Source organism: Talpa europaea (assembly GCF_964194135.1).
Source record: "Talpa europaea genome assembly, chromosome: 11".
NCBI classification, from domain to species: Eukaryota; Metazoa; Chordata; class Mammalia; order Eulipotyphla; family Talpidae; genus Talpa; species Talpa europaea.
The window spans coordinates 79482074-79504418 of record NC_140078.1 but is presented as its reverse complement, the minus strand read 5'-3'; the positions used below and the strand labels follow the sequence as shown (position 1 = coordinate 79504418).

The 22345-nt window shown below is 36.1% G+C and overlaps 1 protein-coding gene across 23 annotated transcripts in view; it reads left to right on the top strand.

Moving 5' to 3' along the window:
- The window catches only part of ARPP21 (cAMP regulated phosphoprotein 21), a gene marked incomplete at its 3' end in the record, with an annotated part of 105141 nt that overhangs the window by 9200 nt on the left and 73596 nt on the right, over nt 1-22345 (top strand). For 9 of the 23 annotated variants that reach the window (XM_084248000.1, XM_084247998.1, XM_084247999.1 and 6 more), the window contains exons 8-9: nt 13612-13720; nt 21556-21593. The exons of 2 other annotated variants lie outside the window; for them this stretch is intronic. In XM_084248000.1, the coding sequence (XP_084104126.1) occupies nt 13612-13720; nt 21556-21593 (147 nt within the window). Of the gene's footprint in view, nt 1-13611; nt 13721-15570; nt 15673-21555; nt 21594-22345 lie in introns of all 23 variants that reach the window. 12 more of the 23 variants (XM_084248012.1, XM_084248008.1, XM_084248007.1 and 9 more) reach the window with 3 other exon arrangements.

The following is a 22345-nucleotide window of genomic DNA, read 5'->3' as shown; positions in this document are numbered from 1 at the left end:
TAAAGTAGATTTATTCCTGGTCTTTAACATAGCACCTGAAACATAATTTTCTTTCTTCTGTCAGTACTCCATGTGATGACACACCAAACTGTGGAATAGCTTATGTCACAACATAACTCAAATTGAAATTTGCAGACATTTTGCAACAACAATGACAGGTGCAGGATAACTGTCCCTTTCTTTCTCTGGTTTGTGAATATCACTTATTGTGGTTTCAAAAGTAACAGAAAGTTGTTAGTTTAAAGACAGAAGCTCTATATTTACATGTCTAAGACCAATTTTTTTTCCTAGCTGTGTGACTTAAATCATAGGAAATCTGACATCTTAGTTTTGTCGCCTGTAAAATGAGAGTTTTAAGCTTCATGACATCTAACATTTAGCTCTAAAAGGAAGACAGCGGTGGTCTTTGTTTTGTCCTTAAAATAATCGTTCACTTTTATTTCATGTAGTATCTTTCCATGTTCTCACTGAGTCCCCAAAAGCTTAAGAGCAGGGTCACTTGCTTAGACTCTGGGAGCTGTCTGCTTGGAGCCCATCTATCTTTTTTTAGTGCTGAGCAAGCTACTTTTATAGCAAAATAAATATTAAGTGAAAAATTGCCCCTATGTAAAACAACCTCTCAAAATATTTGTGTATTATAATTTCCTTTTTTCACGATGTGCTCGATAAATTGCATGGTTTTTAGGAATTCTGTGTTTATGAAGGCAACTTTTGTGCCAAGCAAATCAGCAGAGCAGCATGGTTAAAGCACTATTTTCTGCTCACCAGAGGCTGGGACAAGTAGGGGCGGAAATCTTTCTCTACTCAAGATTCAGTAGAGTTAAAAGCAGATCATGGTGGCGAGACTACAGACTGGGTGAGCTGGAACTGAGCTTGGCTTTGTCTGAGGACACTGGGCACTTCACTTCTCTGGACTTCAAATTACTTAGTTATCTGCAAAAGAATTCGAGGCGGATAATGTTTGAGGGCTCTTCAGAATTATTGGAACCTGTGGTTGCATTCTATTGTGCTGGAAAGAAAATGTATTTTGAAATTGATCATTTTTGCACTTTATCTGATGGTTGCCACATGTGCCCCTGTTTTGAACAGTGGAAGGAATGAAAGATTAGCATTATTTGATCCTTTACATCTTCCCTCTTCCTCAATACTCCTAGTTGAAGTTTTCATTCTTCATTCTGCATTTGTATGACTTTCAGATACCAAAATGCAGGGAAAGGCTAATTGCAGTACAAGCAAGTAATTGACTTTTAATTTACTTTGCTTTCATTTGTTTTTCTCTTTCTCTATAAGGTCATAACAGACATGGAAAAGTCCACAGATTGAACAGATTGTTGGCTATAAGTTCAATAGTAGAGCTAGTACATTTATGTGTAATTCACATTGATTTCACAGTCACATGGGGTTGAATATCAATATACCTTTGAAATCTTGGTAGAATAGATTTTGAAAAAATTCAGCCTTGTGTAGACTCTTGGTCAAGTTTGAGTGATGGCTCTAAGCTTTCTCTGTCCAATCTGGTAGCCACCAGCAAGTACGGTTACTTCTACTTTAAGTTAATCCAATTTAAATAAAATTAAACTTTGAAATTTAGTTCCTCTGTCATCTAGCCACATTTCAAGAGCTCAAATTAGACAGAACATATTTAGAGCATTTTCATTATTTCAGAAAGTTTTATTGATCAGTTCTTCCCTAAATTCTTATGATTCTTGTAAGTCATCAGATACCACTAAGGATATACTTTGCCCCTTAAAACTTTCATTTTCTAGCTAATAAGCATCTTATCCTATGACTAGACTTCAATTCTGGGTGAGCACCACTTTTTTAAACTTTATTTTCAATTTCAAAATAACCCCAATTTTTATGCCCCCAGGAATAGTAAAAGAATCTTAGCAGAGAAAACCTTCCAGTGTAGAATTTCTGGGCTCTGCCTAGCTCCTGCTCTTGCACGTCACCCTTAGACCCTACTTGTGAGTCAAACAATACTTAACAAATCATGCTTAGCAATCATGCTCAACAAAAAGAAAAATGCATATATATATATATGTATGTATATATATGCCATATATATTTGAGTGACTTTGGGAAGGTTGGGAGAGAGGAACTGATATCTTTTAGAGTGAGAGAAGAGGATGATATCAATATCTTTCTTTTAATTAATAGTGAGCAACATTTTCAAGACTTGAATATTGTCAGTATTAGCAAAGGAAAAATGTTGCTCTGTAGAATGTTATGTTTGATTTTAAATCTCTTTTCATGTCATGTGTTTTTGGAGTTGAAGTTTAAAATGGAACGTGCTATTCAAGAAATTCTAGTCATGTTCTAGGTGTCTTGGTTTTGTTCCTTCCCTGAAAATGCTCAGAGCTGTGCCTCAGGATGATTGACATGTGATGGTCATGGAGACCACATTCCTTCATATATGTTGTTGGATGGAAATGTTTCCACTTATATAAAGGAGATGGACTAGATGGAAATTTCTTGTAGAAATTCAATATATACTATTTTATGCTACCAATATAAATGCATGAAAATGCATATTGTAATAGCACTATAGCTTGGGAAAATGCAAAAAAAAAAAACTGTGGACAGATGATGAACATGAATCAAGAATTGAAGGAGAGAAAGAACTTTCGAGTATAACTTTTTCTTTTTCTTTTTCAATGGCACTTGGTTGGCACTTAAGGTGATCCTCTGACAAGGACACAGATCAGCAGCATATTGGCTGGGATTTATTTTCCAGAATCCCTGTTTTTCTAGATTGTAGTCAATTCAAGCAATTGAATAATGTAACTTCTGAATAGTAAGTTTTGCATGGGAAGAAAGTAGTTTCATATGAATTCAGAATGTTTAAACCTTGGCAACAGACCATGAAGAACATATCTACATGTATACGAACTGAACTTTATTATTTCCTCTAATATGCTCTGATAAAATAAGTCTGTCTTTTCATGATGGAAAAAAATAGTCTCCAGACAGATTTTCCCTTTAGTTTAGTGATGTAACGTCTTGCTTATAATAGCATTACCTACTATTTATTCATTGCCATGAGTACTTTACTTCTATCTCATGTTTTAATTCTGTTTTACCCTAAAACATATTTACAACCTTACTAATTAGCACCTCATTTTACAAAAGAAGAAAATGAAACACCAACTCAAGTTCAAATTTGGACTTACAGAGAACAATGGTTACTGTGGCTAGATTCTTAAACCAGTGTGTTGGATGCCAGCATTAATTTTCTTATATAATCTAATTCTCTTAAAGCAAAAACATACAGAATACCTTGAGCAAAATCTTCAAGAAAATTTGCTGGATTTGTTGGGAATTTGAAGTCTTTTGTCGTTTGATAATCAATGATTGAAGAAAATATGTTTTATGATTAACACAAGAGTATCATTCAATAACAGATACTTCCAACAATTTGATAGTTTTTACTGGATTTTTCTGTATTTGTCTCTGCTACAAGAAGTAATATTTGCAAAGGGATTATATCCATTCAATGTAAACCTTGTTTTACTTCATTTTAATCTTTTTTCCTTCAGAATGAAAAAGCTGCATTTATCAATAATGTCAGTGTAGGCAATGAACCTATTCATTGTATTACTACAAAATTATTGCTACAAGTAGCCCAATTGTCCAAATCCATGATTTCATGCCAGAGTCACAAGGGCATGGACTGGACATGAAGGATATAGTGATTTAGAGAGAACAGGAAATAACAGTCACACACATGGTGTGGTGTCTATCCAAGAAAGTCCCTTCATCGGAGAGAACAGATGCACTTAGAGAATTAGCAAAGGGAAGCCACTTCACCCACTTAGCATGGCAGACTTGTTTGTTTTCAAAGCTAACCAGGGTACAAACAGGTGAGTGTATGAAATCATCAGCTTTTAGCACACCTAGTGGTCTACAAATGGGTCTTACTGGCTGGGACACATTTCATGAGAATTTATTGCCTTTTGGCTGAAATCATGAATGGAGTTTTGAGTAGAGACACACAAAGTTTTGCTTTTCACCTTTAGTTTAGCTCTCCCCCATATTTGCCAGAAATATATTTTTCTCTCTTGTACTTTAACTTTTTTTTTTATTTTCTGTTGGAATTATTTGTCAACTTTTAAATTAGTGATAATTCTTAATGGGCCCCTTGGAAATCTAGGGCAGAAGTATTAGAGTCTATGCTATTTTGGTATTGCAAATGATATTTATAACACATTTACTCTTTATAATGTTGCTTTTTTGGTGTTTAGGGGTGAGACTAGAAATATGAACAGTGACTTTAAACAAATTTAATACTGCAAATGAGTATTTTTATATGACCTATGCCCTTTATCTTTCTGATCTCTGCTTTCTTTTTTTTTGTTTATTCTTCTTTTATTGGGTAATGTTTTTCACCTCCTCTCCTTTTCTCCATTGTAGAGAAAGGCTGTATGCTATTTCTGTGTCATCTGGAGGCCAGAAACCATCTGCTTGCACTGTTTTTTTTCTAGAAGGCTAAGGTCTGTGCCAGGCAGAGTCCCATGTGTAGCTGGGTGTCTTAGCGCATGTCAGAGTCAATGTTTCTCTAATCTCAGATAATTTTCATGTTAAAAGGTTGTCATCGCTTGAATATTTTTTCTTTTGTCTTTCACATCCACCCACTGTCATTGCCTGAAATCCCCTATGCTAGGAATACAGAGGAAAGAAGGGGATGGCAGAGCCACTTAAAGAGAGTGGTTACAGCCCCAGTGATGGTGAGACAAGAATAGTGTCCCAAATACAGTGGTTTGATGGGTCACCTAAGAGTCCAGTACCCAAGAACACAGTGCCCTGATATCTGAGAAGTAGGGCCTGGTTATTTGCCTGGGGTGATTGGTAGTGTGTAGCAACTACAGTAGTTGGCATGCTTGTTTTATTTTTTATTTTTAAAGATTTATTTATTTATGCATACAAGAGATTGATTTATTTATGCATAGATCTCTGGGGTACAGGCCAGAGATTTGGGGGGTGAGAGGATTCATCAGAGACAGAGTAGGGAGCAGAACAGGCAGATTGACTGAAATACACTGCTAAGGGGAGCAGCGGGAGAGACAGGAGAGGTCTGCTGCACCATGTGGGTTGCTCCCTGGCCGGGGATCGAACTCATGCTGCAGAGGCTGCAGATTGCTTCATAGTGCTGTGGTTAACCTCTTGTACCACAAGGGAGGCCCTGGAATGCTTGTTTTAGAAAAGATAATTAATGATGTTGGCTATTTGGTGATTCACAGGAACCATGAAATGTGTTCTAGTATTAAATAAAGCTTCTCTATAGATGAAGCAGTTGAGTTTGTTAAGAGTCCTTGAAGTGAAGTGAAGTGATGGATAATTGCTACAGTAAGAGGCAGGATAGAAGTGTGTACCTCCTTCTCAGTGGACAGACCCCAAAACTAGTGGACCCAGCACATGGAGGCTAATCACATCGGTTCTGCTTCGTTTTCTGAAGAGGCTACAGCTTAAAATGGCAATCATTGGTTTTTTTTGACCCTTGGGCATTCCACTCTCTGCAGATGATTCAGTGCATTTGTACACAAACAAACATAAAAAAATGCTTTTCCTCCCCACATTTGTTACACTTATTTTCCTTTGACTGGGATTGTGAATAATACCGAGAATAAGCTGAGCAACATTCGTAGTCCTCTAAAGAAGACCAAGCATCAATTTATTTAAGTGCCTCTTAGAAATCTGAGTGGTTGGTTGGCTTCCTGTCATTTCTAAACATGGTAAATTTACTCCACACTTTTTCTAGAAATAGATAGCATTGAAAACCATCTGATTAGAAACCTAACTAAGGATCACATTGCTCTCAGGAAAGCCATGAAGTCTAATTTACTGAACAGACTACCTCATTCTTTAATCAACACTTGGGTTCAAAGTAAGACATGTATTAAAATTGGTCAAACTCCATTCATTCTCTCAAGTATTGTATTCTCAAATTATTCCCAAATACTTCAGAGAACATTAAATTCTATAGATGAGGCAGATAAATCACAGAAATATATTGTGAATAGATAAATTTTGTGTTCCTTTCCCTACTTGAAGTTATTTATGAGACTTTAAGTGTTACTATTTAATCTTGGAAATCAACATGCAAGTGCCTTGTATAACATTAATATATTTTTACTATAACTTTTTGAAAGAGATTTTCTATAGAGTAATAGTACTTTGAAATGTTAATCTGTTTTGCTCACAACATTCTAGGTACATAAAGCTAGATCTTTTTACAGGAGAGAAACTGACAACTATGCTTTCATCATACCCACTTAATTCATAGAAAACCAAGGCTGAAATCCATTGTTCTTGCCATCTGCCTTGGCTCTTCTCCTAAGATTAGGGACAGACGTCATTTAAATAGAATCAATACTCTTCAATGATAATAAAACCAAGAAGAAAAATAAAACACTCTTCTTTCACTGGTTCACTTACAAAATCTTGAATGTATTTATTTTATTTTTTGAATGTGTTTTTTTTAATGAAATGAGAACCCAATGAAATAATATTAATACTCAGGTGGATGTTGAAATGATTCACCTATACAACTCCACAGAACACACTGGATTAAAATGTGTCCTGACAGGTCAAAGCAAGACAATACCAGTTCTGTGTCGCTATATTGTGCCAAGAACAAAGTGATTCTCAAGTGTTCAAAACCATGCTTGAGCAAAGGAAATGCAGGCTGTAGATCACATCCATCTTCTGCTCATAAAATGAGGATCCATGACAATTCTGATCTAGACTGTGTGTGTATGCTCATAGTGTCTGTGTATATGAATGTGTGTAAGTGTGTATCTATATAATCTGTGTTATACAAGTGGGGCGATGTAGAGAAAGTTCACTGTTACAAATACATACTACAAAGCATGTTGTCCAATAGAAAATAATTTTATCGGGAGAGAGCTTGCTAGGACTTTGTTCCTTCCATCTGCAGCTGTACTTGTTGTATGAACAGAATCAGACCCAATTCCTGAGGATACCCTTTGTTGTTTCTAAATCCATCTTTAGTATTGGCAGTCATTTTGCACATGTACTTTGGCAAAAGTGTTAGGGCACTGAGAGTCTGGTTGTGTATATTGGATAGCTGGTCTTTTCGGTGTAATTCTCGTGCCCTGCTAATGTAAAAAGAGGCTAATAGTAGAGAGGCTACTAGTATATTATCATGGTTTTTGGGAAGATGGAAAAAGCTAGAAATAGAAGTTGTGGTGAATTGGTTGAAAGTATTTGGTTTCCACTAATTTGTATACTTTAAACGCTGGGTTATCATCCTAGATACGTATCTTCACACGATAAATAGAACGCTACCGAGAAGTGGACATTTACCTATTATATTTTATTTTTTGACTGGACTCCTTCCAAACTTTAGCCACCCTAGATTCTACAATGTTCTTAGGGAAACACAGACCCCAACTTCCCAATCTCTATTTTCCATACTCCTGTCCTTCAAATGAGGAAAATTAAAATATATGTATTTTATTTGTACATCCAAAAAATATTTGGTAATTGTATCTAAATTACAAAGTACATTGATCAGTCTGTGCTTTCAGAAAGTAAAATACTGTAGTTGATTATAAACTTAAATAGAATACTTTTGTATACAGTATTATAATATATAAGCAAAACCTTTTTAGTACCAAGAAACAGCAATCAACTTCAGCAGTTCCAAGCAAAATATTACTTTAAGGAAATTATGACTGCTTGGTTTGGAACTCATGAATCAAGCAAATATTTGGATCACATAATACAGATTGAATCTATCCTTATTAAGGTTAATGCTAATAAAAATGTCGATTCACTATTCATTAGTGTATCTTTAGATTTTGGCTCAGAAAAATAGGAATCATGTAATAACAATTTATAACATTTATTGAGTATTTTGCTAATGCCTGGCACTGGACTTGATACTTTTATTGCAATATCTTGTATCTCATAGAATCTTTCAAATGCTCTAGGGTACATTTAGGTACTTTTCAGTTTTTACATGGAAATACCACAAAAAAGCCACAGTTAGGAAGCTTGTCAGAAGCAGCTGCAGTTCATAAATCAAAAAGCAGAAAAGGCACAATAATGCGTGTTTTCGAAGGTAAATTTTTGTTATGCTCGTTTAACAGTATCTATGTTTAAAATTTTATTTAATTATTTTAAACTATGACTATGTTCGTTTTAATCATATCCATTTTTTTTAATGCTATTAGGCTGTGTGCTAACATGCAGTATTTTTTAAGGGGAAGTGGATTGTGGAGCTTTAGATATATTAAAGCTGCTACTTTTGAAAAGTAGCTCTCATTTTTTCAAATTTCATACTTTCTACTTCTTCCCTTACCCACTTGTCTTTTTCTATATCATTACTATTTGGATTTCTACTGTACAGAGAAAAGTAAATCTTGATATTAAAAAATCTTGATATTAGCCACCCCCACTTATTTATTATCATTAATAAGAACATGTTGCTATGCATAAAGATCAAAAAAGACATAACAATAAAAGGATGAGTTTTTGTTTTATTTACATATATGAAAGTGATAAGCCAAGAAAGTGATAAGCCAAGATCAGAGGTAGGTAGTATAATTAATACTAATATTTTTAAAAATAATATTTTGAAAACATAGCAAAATAAAACCAATTAAGTGTTCAGTGTAGCAGATTATAAAATAATATAGTGATAAAAATTTAGAAAATATTCAAAATACAAGAATATTGTAACTGTCCACAATCCAGTGATTAATACAAACCACTTTTGAGTTGTTGACTTGGTTTCCAAGTATTCTACAAAGAGTCTTTATTATTTTGTTGTTATAAAATAATAATATATGTTTATTGTAACCACAAATACGTAAAATTTTAAAATTAACGTGCTCCATAATCCCACCATCCAGAGATAACCACCGCTGTCATTCTTCTTCATATACTACATTTATTATAGTTTCAAATTAAATAAGATATGACATATCTCTTTTCTTATATATTGCATTCCTATGCTAGTCAATAGTATTGTTTATTATTTGGAAAGCTGCATTTTACATACAGAGCTATTTTAACTTAACCAGCCTATCATGGTTTTCCACTATTTTGCTGGCGTGAGCAATGGAACTGTGAGTTCATTTATTGCTATTTTCTTTGGTTTTGTCCTGAGAAATGGAATCAGGTTATCAAATGGAATCACGTTATCAATATTTTTAAAGCTCTTAATGCTATCACCAATTTGCCAGAGAGATGGTACCAATTTAAGAGAATAGATCATATAAACCCTTGTTACCTTTGTGTTTTGTACTTAGTTCTAATGAGGGCTTAGTTTTGTTGTTCATGAATAGCCTTATGTTAAAAGAGTGTCCAGGCGATTTCTGTATTAGTTTGCATGCCTCTGTATATACAGTGCAAAACAGAAACAGAGAGGATAAAATGAAATTTTCAAAACTGTACAAAATGAAGAGTATAGAATGAAGAACAGGAGTTTGAAAGATGCTTGTGAAAGAATCTGAACACTTAGCACTGCATCTGCTGGGTGTGTAAGTTGTGGTCTCAATCAAAGAGAATAAAATGTAATAGGGCAAAGTGATAGTAGAAATTATGAAATACTTAAAGAAGAATGTATGATTTTCTTTCTTAAAATAAAAGATATCAGTCATCGATCTTTAAATTGAAAATATCAAGGTATTAAGAGAAGAGTGCCATTATATTTCTCTAGTATGTTTGATTACTAAAATATTTTGGATAGATGTCTTTCTTACCCAGAATATTTTGTCCTATTTTACATAGCAGCTTTCTTCATTAAGATACCTATGCATGTTAATGACAATATTTCAGTCATTCAGTATAAAATTTAAAGACTCCTGTAGTTAGTAGAATTGAATTCTTTGTATGTACATATGTATGTGGAGTGAACAGGCAGGGAGTAAGCTGACCTATTTGAAAGAAAAGTAATGAACTTGGTCTCAAGAACCTAGTAGTGAGACTAAACCATTGAAACTAATTCTGGATCAAGAAGATTTTTAAAATATGACTACTCATCCATTTTGAGCCTAAAGAAAAAAAAATTAACTAAAATTGCAATTGATTAACTGAAGGAATTTGATTCTCTTCTTACAAAGTATTTCATTGAGCTACTCTCCCTCTCAGTTCATGGATTAGGTCTAATAAGTAGCAATAAAGAGTTAATTCTGACTTTTCAGAAGCTTAATTGGGAAGGCTTAGACACTGATGGAAATACCATTGAGTTTCACCATAGATACCTACTACAAATTATGAGAAGATATTTTTCTTAACCCTAAGAAAAGGAATATTTTTCATCAAGAAGAAACATTAAATACATTTTCTCTGCTTTTTGAAGATGATGTAGGGAAAGCTCTATAGAAATAAGATAGCATGGACCAAAACCGCCAGGATGAAATAGCAAGGACATATAATGCATGACCATGAAGCATATAGTAAACTCTAGTTATCATTGTTAATAAAGACTGGGATATTTCACAGTTTTGAGGAGTTTTTCTTAGAGTTACACCCTTATCTTGAAACATTTTAAGTTAATTCTTCACCATTTTAAATAAAGATCAACATAATGCACTGGTTTCATTCATTTTATGGCTAAGAAATAATATTGTTATGTTGAATTAGTGGTAAAAAGGATCTTTTATCACTGTGATATTGTAGTGCATTACTGGCAATTTTTAGTTTAACCACATGCAATACTTTAGTTTGCCTGAGCTTAAACTGCGGATTATGCTTAGCTCTGGAGTCAGAGATAATTCTCTATAAAATCCACCTGGAAAAATATTATTAGGCTTATTTTATTCCTTTTATATAAACTTCACATGGCAAATTTATAATCATTTGATTTGTTTGGGAAAATTATAAAAGAATTAACAATCTGCACGATTAGATTCTGATGTGTGATAGAAATTTAAACATTTGAAAAGCAGTTATGGAAAATGCATTTTGCATAATTTATATCAGTAAGAAATTATATGGCTCTACATGGTATTTACATTATTGATTAGAATAAGCTCTTCAACTACTCTTGTTTATGCAATGGATGCATTTCTCTAAATATGTCTTGCTAAGAAAAACAAACCAGAACTATGAAAAAGTGCAGTGAAATTTTAAAGACAAAGTTTAAATAGTTCTCTTGTGCTATAATGAAACTTTAAACCAAGCAATTCCAAAACTAGAAAAACCAAGGTTCCAATTTCCACCTCTCTTCCCAGGATACTCTCAAATCTCATATTTTCTTAATAATGTGATTATTTTTTTGTCAACTTGAACTACAAAATCTGAATTTTAAAAATCTTCCTGTTCCAAATGTAAATTCATGTTCCTAGTAAACAGAAGCTCCCCTTTATTATGACTGAAAAAGTTTAGGACAGTATGTCTTATTCAATACTCTTTGATCTTTCCTTGAATTACAGTGACTTATATAGAGATGTGCGCTACATTTTCATTCATTCATTCATACACTGATTCATTTATTTATTCAACCAAACACCTCCCATATGCCAGACATGGTTCTAGGCACATACAGCTAAACATTAAAAAAATAAATTTCTTACTCACCTGAACTTACATTCTCAGTGTAGTTAATATGCTGAAACCCCACTCTAAATGGTCTTCTTAAAGAATTTATTCTAAAGCCAAATCACCCTATGCCCGTGAATCAAAAAGTTCACATTCTCAGGCCATTTAATTTCTAAGTGAGCGGTTACAGACTATTAGCAACAATTACAAGCAACATATCTATACATCTAGCAGTAAGCTAATAATTTCATTTATTAGAGTTTACCAGAATACAGAGCTTGGAGACATTAGGAGAGACTTAATTAGCATTGATACAATCTGTATTTGTATTTAAGCTAGTATCCTAATTTCACTTGCTACATAGAAAGTGATATAACATCTAAATTTCAGTTGAAAATGTTAGGATGCTTAAAAAAATTCATAGGGGATTGTTATCTTGATTGTGACTTGCAACTCTTCATGCTTATATTATATTTAAATGTGATAAGCAATTGAAGTAGAGTCTACCTGAAATATGTTTAATTTTGCTACGATAAATGGCCTCTTCATGGTATAGTGCAAGTTTACTTTATTCCCATAGTATTCTGATTTTAAAAAGGCAATATTTGCAATTTCAGATAGTTATATTTTACTACGTTTTAATTTTGCTGGGAAACATTTACATTGGCATTTAAGATGATGTCATGCGGGGGTTGGTTGGTTTGTTTGTTGTACTTTAAACTGTGTTTTTGTTCTTTTGCTGATTTTGAGGACCTGCGTTCTCTGTGTTCTGTATATAAACAGAGAGAATAGGCTGTTTTGTGCCTGTGGTTTACTTGGAAAATCTATAAACTTGGAATCAAAAGGACTACTGAGGAATGGTTTCTTTATAAAAGAGGCCAAAAATATTTACCCCTCCTACACCAGTTGTATTGGAGGGATTGAAGATTGAATGAGATAATGATATCACTTTGCAACAATTATACACAGTTCTAGAAGCTATAAATGGTATCATTCCAGTTTTCTGTCATTGCCCACCAGTATTATTATAATTTATGTACATGTATTTAAGGAAAGAATGTTTCCCTTTAAAATTTGGAATACACATTTAAGCTACTCCTTTGTTTTCAAAGTGCTGTTTGCTCATTTTGGAGATATAAGAAGATGAGATTCTCTTAATTATCGGTCCCTCATATTAAGCAAGGCACTGAAAAGCAGCTTCCCAATGACTGAATGCGTAATGAACCCAGGAGGGATAGAAAACCCACTGGACTTCAGAAGTAATACATCAGACGTGACAGCGACACTGTAATGAGAGTCATAAATTACCCCTGCTTCTAAACCCGGAACAAACATTTTAGCACTTCCTCTGGGGATGAACCCCAGTCCAAGTCATCCATTGAGTTCTGTGGTGTGTAGTGACAATTGTGGGAAATTAACAAGGAAGTGGAGCCCTTTCCTCTAATAGTACAAAATGATTAAGGGGATCTAAAATAATCAATTGGATAATCGATAGTGTGTAACTGCTTGGAGCGTTTTTCCCCATGCTAATCAGTCATTAAGTTGTTTAAACTAAACATCTTCAGTTTCCCCAATTACTGAACTGATTTACAAGACATGGTCAAGGATGTCAGAATCTACACACATCAGATTCCAGAGCATTTGTCACTAGAGAAAGACAGAAATTAAATCTAGGTGACCCCCTCTCATTATGGATTCTGAAGGCTCTTGAATGGACTAAATGGTGGGAGGTAGTTTCATTTCCAAGATTCCAAACATTTTATTGGAGACATGGGCAGGAGCTTGATTGAATTCAGGAGAGATGGAGGTGACAATAACTGTAGAAAGCAGGTCTTTACATTTCTTATAACTTCAGCTATAGGAAAGCAGCATGCAGCAAACAAGAATCTGAATTCAAAACAACCAAAGGTACATCTGGGACCGGGACGTGACATACTGTTACTCGCCTGTATAATGCCAGCAAGTCAAGTATCAAAACCACATGTAAACTTTTTTTTTTTTTTTAAGTTGAATGCCACGGTGGGGGAAAAAACAACACTGAGAAATAATTTGCAACAGGGGAAAAAACTTTTTTATTGATATGTTTTACTTTGCTGGCAGACCAGAGCAAAGGTTTTGTGAACATTTAAAAGATGAAAAAGGTGAAGAATCCCAGAAGCGGTTTATCTTGAAGCGAGATAACTCTAGTATTGATAAAGAAGACAATCAGGTTGGTCTCAAGTTTGAGAGTGGCTGACATTGTTGTTTTTGAAGGTGGGCTGACTGATGTTCATGTCATTCTTCTGTTGTTCCCTCCTCCTGCTCCCACCTCTCCCCTGCCTCTGATCTACCGTCCTCCCTCCAACCTCCTGGACCTCCTTGCCTTCCCCTTTGGCATTCAATGGGTAGCAAAATAACTGTGTCCTGGTTGCTTTAGCCATGGCTCTGTGTTGGGCTGCATGGGTGGTGCTTGGCGCAGTTCCTGCTGCATGTGGGGGGGGGGGGATGCCGCAGACTCGGAGCTGTTGGGAAAAGCTTTGTCAGTCGCATTTCCAGATGTCTGTGTAACTATGGCAGTCGTTCCAATCCCTACAGCTTTGTCCTTCAGTTGTGCACAAATTGAGCTGGATTATCAATACGGACCGATGATCACCTGGTGTAGCTGTAAAGAACAAACCTTGTTATGGTGAGGACAGGTGGATTTTGCAACTATCCTAAAATAAGTCTTCACAGAAAACAATCAAGTTCATGTTCTAGTCTCACACCCCTTCTCCTTCCCATGTTTTACTGTCCATGTAAATCGTCTGCTTGTTTTGCATGAACTGTAGCCGAACTTTCTCCTTACGTGTATTTTGCCTGTGACAAAACCTTATGTCCTAGAGTAGCCTTCTTCATGTACCTCAACACGGGTGGAGAGACACTTCACTTACTCTCTTCTCCAGATGGGGGAGGTGGGATCCAGAGGGGTGAGCAAGAAAACGAAGTAAATGGCAAAAGAAAACAAATTTTAAGTGATAAGAACAGTAGCAAGCCCTATAAATGTCATGACAATTACACTTGATGTCTCTGACAATCAAAATAGATTTTTTTGCAAATGCCTTTGCCTTAGAATTCTTGAAGGTAAGACAATACGCATCTCCCTTAAGCTATTACTTTAATTACTCTCAGTGAGTCATTGTAAGCCAGTATGTGCATCTCTGACGCACTTTTTTTGAAACCTGTTCATCATTTGTATCTCGTTTCCTCCCACCACCACTGCCACCACCACTGAGATACCCCATGGCTCGAGTTGACTATAAAACATGTGCCTATGTCGTGTACTCGTGGGTGTTTGTTGAATGGATGGATGAACGTAGTTAGCGCAGAGCATGTTGGGTGGAAAGAGACGGGAGGGGAGTTGAAATGCAGGAAGTGGTCCAGGTGAAAGATGGAGGAGCAGTCCTCATGCTGGGTTCTTTGAATTGTTCTTTAAGATCCCTTGATATTGACCCAAATCAGCAAACTAGCTTATCAAATTTAGTTTCTACTTTCTATGCCAGAGATAACCCCAGAATCAATCAAGTGAATCAAGAACACAAATTTAGATAGAGAGAAATAGAGTCCACCTCTTCCTTCCTGCCCATTACTTTCTTGATTCCCTTGCTGTTGCTGTAGCCCCTGAGATTTTCCAAAACCATTTCTTCCCTTCTCTTAACCACCTTGAGCAAGTCACTTCCTCCAATGAGGAGCCAAAATCACACAGGTTAGCAGAGGAGTCTGAGGCCATCACTGGTGACCCATCATGTAGCTGAACTGGCTGAAACCTGAGGCACATCCAGGTGCGTTCATTCCAGAAACGCCTGTGCTATTTACCTCCAGCGAGGAGGCAACCAGGAGCAGCAGGTCTCTGGTGTTCCCACATGTCGTGCACACACACCACACTTGTAGCTGGCACAGCTTCCCCCGGGACCAGAGGGAGTGCGACTTTTCATGCCCCATTTGTTTAAGTGAACATTTATTATTCTCAGCTGACAGTTACTTAACTGCAGATTTCTAACAGCTCAACGTGGATAACCCTCCTGATTTCTTTTCTCTGTTCAGCAAAACAGAATGCATCCATTTAGAGATGACAGACGAAGTAAATCAATTGAAGAGAGAGAAGAGGAATATCAGAGAGTGAGGGAGAGAATATTTTCACACGATGTGAGTAGTTGTTTTAATTGCCTCTTTAGTGCGGCCCCTCCATCAGCAGAAAGGCAGCTCATTCCCCAGACGGGGACCTGGCAGGGACTAGGGAAGCTGGAGCCAGGGAACAAATTAAACTGCAGCAAACTAGAGGTGTTTCTGGAAGAGGACCTCATTCAGGGAAGTGATGGAAAGGTAGCCAAGGGTCTGCTTGAGTCCCTCCATTATGACTGTGGGGGAAGAGAGGGACAATTTTTGTCAGTGGAATAGGCTAAGTACAGAGAGGTGGTGCTAGATTTGAGAAAAGTCACCTTCATGTCCATATTAGGCAGCAGATAGCCCCATTGTTGTTTTCTTAAAACCTGCATTATTCACAGGAAAGGATAATTCAAAGAGTCTGTTGTTCAACATATATGGAAATTTCTGCATTCTTAGCAAGGAGGGACACTTTATTATATCAGTGTTAAATAATAACATTCATATGCCCCTTCAGTTTATCAAGTCAGGCCTGTGCGCCATTTGTCAAGGGAGTAATGATAAAACAATTTTTATTCAAATCCCAATAAATAATGTGGTTGGGATTTTACTATCCTTTTTCCTACTGTTGTCAAAATAAAATACAAATGAAATTAAATAAAAATTAAAAGTAGGTTTTAAAAAACCTGGGTTTTAGTGCAAGATGATGAAACAAAAGTAAACTATTGCCATAGCTTTTACATTCTGTGAAATCATTTGGCAGCCCTTAAAATCATTGTGATTTTCCCCCTTCTGCAGAAGCAGAGGTGTGAGCTTTTTGTGTAGGTGGACAACACTTCCCTGTTTGCAAAATAAGGTGGGGCATCAGCTTACTCCTGGGGGCTATTACAAAGCCAAGCTGATCACCAGCAGGGCTTCGGGGCTTAGCATGGAAGCAGCCTACTGTCCCAGAGCTTTCAGGTCCAATTCAGTGTCCCTGACCCTCTTGCTGATGCTGAACCCTTTAATGTGAAGCTGCACAGAAGTTCAAGCCTCCAACACTGCACTTCTTTCACATTTTTTCAGGTTTCCATGGCCGCTTCTAGATCTTCTCTGCCTTTCTTGAGTACAACAAATTATACTTTTGATAATTGAATAATCTGTCCCAGAGCTCTGGAATTAAGATGATGTGAGAGAGGGAGGTAGAAGCACACATAGTTCGATGAGGTCTGGGTACAATTCTAGAAGATTCTACAGATATCTGGTCTACTTAGACTTTTATTGTGTTCAGAATTATCAATAGTGCAAAGCACAGTCTTACATGGTAGTTTTACTTGTGCCTGTGGATATAGGAATGAAGTGATAAGAGGATCAGATCTCTTCTATTCATGATAGTGTATGGATGTCTCCAGTGGGCTGGGAAGTAGCCTGTTCCTTTCCATAACCATCACGGAGAGAAGTTCATATTTTATTCTTTATTCTTCCCCCTCTCTTCCCACACCCCTCCACACACACTCTCTCTTCTTCTTTTTGGTTCTATATAACTTATGAGTAACTTGCTAGATGTTATGTTGAAAAACAAACACTCATTCTGTTAATGTAAAAATATTATTTGTTTTTGTTCAAACTTGTGCCACATCGCCATAGGGCTAGATGACAGAAGGTGACATCGCTGATGGCTGCCTTTGATGAGGATGACACACATTGCCATACTCCCTTTGCAGATTCTCACGGCTGTGGGGAGTTCATCACAGGAAGAAGGGGTCAGCATAACTTCCATTACACATTGCCTTTCCTGATGACCCCAGAAGGAGGTTAATTGTAAGGAACCTGGGTACCAGGCTAAAAATTGGAAATAAGTACTGCTGTTAAAAACCTCTATTTAATTAACATTTTTTTTAAGTACAACCTGGCTTACATATGAGAAAGCCTAAGTGCCAAGCTATTACCATAGCCTTTCTATCCCATGAAATAATTCTGTGGCCTTCTTTGAGATGCTGTATCTTCTTCCCTCTTTAGGAGTAGAGGTGTGAGTTCCTCTGATAGGCTCTCTGGCAGCCAGCGCTTCAGGCTTTACTACTTTAAGTGGGGTGACTGACACTGATCACCTGAAGTCCCAGGGTAGGGAATTTCTCATAGGCATTCTGAACCCAGAGAACCTAGAATTTCAGGGAAGAAAGAAACCCCTGACTTCATGTGCAAAGTATTATATATTGAGCACATATGCATTTTTCTAAGGAAAAGCCCTCTATTGTTTATAATATTCTCATTTTTATACCTTTCCATGCCCCTTAATGGCTGAGTTGCTCTTTTAGAGAGAGAAAAAAATGCCCAGTGTCTGTCTCCTAATGCCCCGTAACTCTGCTGGAGAGATGCAACCTGCACTGTGTTCTCAAGGTATAAGCTACTTATTGGCACATAACAGATCACCCCAGAATTTGACAGCTTAAAGCCAAAATACTTCTAATCTCACCATTTCTGAGAGGCAGGAATCCAGCGGTGGCTTTGCTCGATGATTCTGGCTCAAGGTCTTTCACAAGGTAACTGTCAGCTGGGGCTGCAGTCATCTTGAAGGCTTGATAGAGTGGTGATCCACTTCCAAATTCACTCATGGTGGCGGACCTCAGTTTCTTGCTGGTTATAAGCTGTCGATCTCATATCCCACTATGCAGTTCTCTTTGTGGGCTGTGGAATGTCTTCGTGATTTGTTACCAAGCTTCCCCAGAACAAGTTATCAGAGAGAGAGAAACCCAAGATGGAAGCCACAGTCTTTTATAACCTACTCTTAGAAGCAGTGCATCTTTCCTTCTGTTGTATTTTGTTGGACACACAGATGAACCCTAGAACAGTGTAGGAGGTACTAGATAAGATTATAAATGCCAATAGGTAGGGCTCTTTGGGGGTGACTCTGCATTAACAAGATATTATACATCTACTATTATAACAAACTCAAAGACGTGACATAGCTATATGAACTTTCTTGAATACATATGATCATAGATCTTCTTAGCATTTACATAAAGACAGCTTCATCTATGCAATTGCAATTTCCCAAATAATCATTATCATTGTCTGAAGTGCTGAGGTACACAAGATAATAATTAAAGTTATAGTAATTGTTTTCTAAAACAAATGCAAAGAATCCAGCATAAGGAAACTAAGTTACAAACATCTATTCTTTTTCTTAGCTGGTCTTTAGTTTCTTCATAACTAAAAATGGGGGTAATAAACTGTCTTTCCTTGACGATTGTTATTTAATTTAGAGAAGCATCCAAATAGGCTCATAATACTTAGGTAGCATTTTTTCCTACTAAGTTACAATAAAGAAATATTTCCTAGTATTTGCATTTTAGTAAATTCAGATTGTTTTAAGATTAGAAGTAATCTTGGCTATTTTATAATGCATGTTGATGTCTAAGGTGTGTGTGTGTATGTGTTTGTATGTAGGCGCACAATCAAATCATGCAGATCATTTGGGGATTTTCAAATAAAATTTCAAATGTAGGTTGAGAATTTTGGTATCTTAAGATAAGACAAATTTATTATTTTAGAACTACATAGTTGTAACTCAATGCATACAACAATGTAGTTCTCAAACTGTAAATGCATTTTTGTAGTCAGAAGTACTTAAAATATATTACTGTTTCCTTTGACATGAATTTCAACTTATGATTAATTCTATGCAATGTTGCCAGCTTGATCATTGATAAAGCAATATATTTGAGAAAGACATGTTCTTCCTGGGAGGTAACTCCTGAAGGCTATTTAGGTAAAGATAGGGAATCAAGGAGGGGACTCATCTCAGATCTCCTTGGCATGTTGGGGTTTCTCCTCAGCAGTAACTGATGATAAGGGCATGTGGTGTCACCTGGCTTGGGGGTGGAAAGTGGGAGAGAGTTCTGTAACCCATTAGGCAAAATCTTTTTTCTCCTTAAAAAATGAGCTCTTTATATCTAAGAATGCATATAAGTGACAGCTTTGAATGCTGCTCTTAATTACTGTGACAATTTTTTTTCTTTCTCTGCTATTAAAATTTGCAAGTATTAATAATACTTTTTTTTAAAGTTTATTTTCATCAGCTACTGAATCATAACCCATAACTGTCTCTGTCTTATTTATGAAAATGTGGTGGAGGAATGATGAGATGATTTGGGGGGACCTTTCCACAAAAAGTGGAAACATTCTGAAGATACCTTTTGGGCAAAGTTATCTTTGACTTGCAGGTGCCTTATTTTTTAATTCAAAGAGTTTGGGCTACTTCACTTTGCCCCAAATGCTTTTAGATTAACAAGTCTAAAGAGGTCAATTTGTCATTGATCAACTCTTTCAAAGAAGTAATTCTTTGAAAGTAGAGTAATTCTAGCACCCAGTCAGAAGATTATAAACTTGATTGACCGCTTTACAATGACAAGAGTTGAGAGGTAGCAAAATCCTAGATTCACACTGTATATCTGAGACAGTCTCACTTAACATATAGTGACTGAATCAACCTGGTAGTAAAATCAAACTAAAGGAAATAAAGGCGGTGGGATATTTAACTCACCTTAAAGAGATTTTCTTAAGAATAATGACAGGGTAGGTCACTTGCTTTTGTTTTGCCTTTATATATACAAATGTTAAATTTAAAACCTATTCTGGAAAGCTGCTTTCTTAAATGACTGTTTTTTTATTAAATAAGGTTTTTGCCCAGTTGCTATTCAGGATGCACACTTATTGCGCAAAGGTTAAAACAAGAAATGCTTCTAAGAGATGCCCTCACTGAAATGCTCAAACCACTGAGGAAAACATTTTGTCCAGCTGTGCCCTTTGGCTTTAGTGGGAGGAAATGATTTCTCAAGCAAAATGTAAAGAGAAATCAATATCCTGTTTGTCTCTCTGAGCGGTGGTTATATTAGCAGCATCTTTTAATTCAAAGATTTGTTATTGAAAGGTCATTATTATTTCTTTAGTTGTATTTATCTTACTGTGGACCTGTTAAATCTCTATCCATTTAGCAGATCACTTATTCATCATTTAGAAAATCCACACATATAACCTGGTGTACATATTTATGTTTAGAAATGTAGTTGTTTGAAAATGGCTTCTTAATCCCTAATCTCAGTCACTATATTGTGGGACCCTTGTCCCACCCTATTTTTAGACTTCTCTTTTACTGTTTATTAGAATTTACTTTGCTCTGCCTTTCCCCAGCATGTAATGATAATGAATTTTATCTTCTCTATATTATGTAACAAATACAAGATAGTATCTAAAAGATAGTAGATAAATGAATGCTTGGGAAATGGAAGCTAAGAAGAAAGTCGCTGGTTTTCTATGCAAAAAAAAAACTTTATCTTAGATGGACCTTGACACCTTGACATTTTTTTTTTCCAATTAGCTTCTTGTTCTCACATGTCTCCTCTCACTCCCACCCCACCCCCCACACACACACACTTAAGATTAATGATTGATGGCATTACTTCAATGTTAAGAGTCTTTCAATCTCTTGAGAGTTTGTCGTTGCCAGGCAACAAGTTTGCAGTGGCAACTTCCCACTCTCCCAGCCTCAGATACAGAGGGCCAAGATTGCATGGTCTACCTTGACTTGAGCTTGTCCTTTTGGCTCTTGGTGGCTGTATCTTCACAGCCTCTGAGGAAACTGCTACCTCAGAGTCCGACGGTCACGTTTCATTCACAACATCTCTCTTCTCCTGACCTTGATGCTTACCGGGCTAAATCTGTGAAACCTGGAGATGCCCGATGGAAAAGTACTGTATGCTGCATGAGAATGGTTTATAACTCTAACTTATTTTTTCTCAGTTTTATTTCCATTTTTCTAAAAATGGTACTTATTTTGCTGCATTCTTTTCCTGTTGGAGGGAAAAGGTAGTGTTAAAATCAGGCAAGCGTTTGGGATCCCTCAGCATCTCCAGAACATCTGATACAATGCCTTCTTTTATTTTTCAGTCAGTTTGCTCCCAGGAAAGCCTTTTTGTGGAAAACAGGTAAAATGAAATTTGCTTTTTTATGTCTTTGGAGGAACAAAGTCTGTCATGTGTGTCCTGTATATTCATAGATACATATATCTCCCATATATGTGTGTGCTTGAATATATGTATAAATAAATACATATATCTATGTGTTCACACATATATATGCAAACATATATGTTATTTAGCATGTCAAAAAACTAGTTTGGGGAAAAGTTCTCTCTCTTACCTTCAATCATAAGTTTAACATTTTCCTTACTTAAAGTGTCAACTTCTGGTCCTCCCAAAGGTGTAATCCCTGTTACTTTCATCTTGCATTAAAAAGTATAAATGTCAAGAGCACATAGGAACTTGCAGTTTCATTGGCTTATTGAATAGGCTATTAAAAGTACTTGCATATCTGGTACTATTAACCACTTCCTGTGCACTATAATTATATATAGCTATGCAGATAATGTATGACTTGAGTCATTGTTTTAAGTTCCTCGTGCTAAACAATCTATTAGCCTTCATAATAGCCCTAATTTGGAAATCTTATCTAAACTGGATGTAGCAGTATACCTGGCTGGGGAGTGAGTAGGAGGTGGTGGTTGTGAAATGATAGCTTATAAAATTGATGCAATGCCCTGAATATAAGAGCAGAAATTTTTCAAATTTAACATATACCCTTAAAAATATCTCTCAACTGACATAGATATTATGTTCCATTGATTTAATTAAGGAATTTCAAAGGGAATTAGAGAATTCCACAATCAGTTGTACTAATC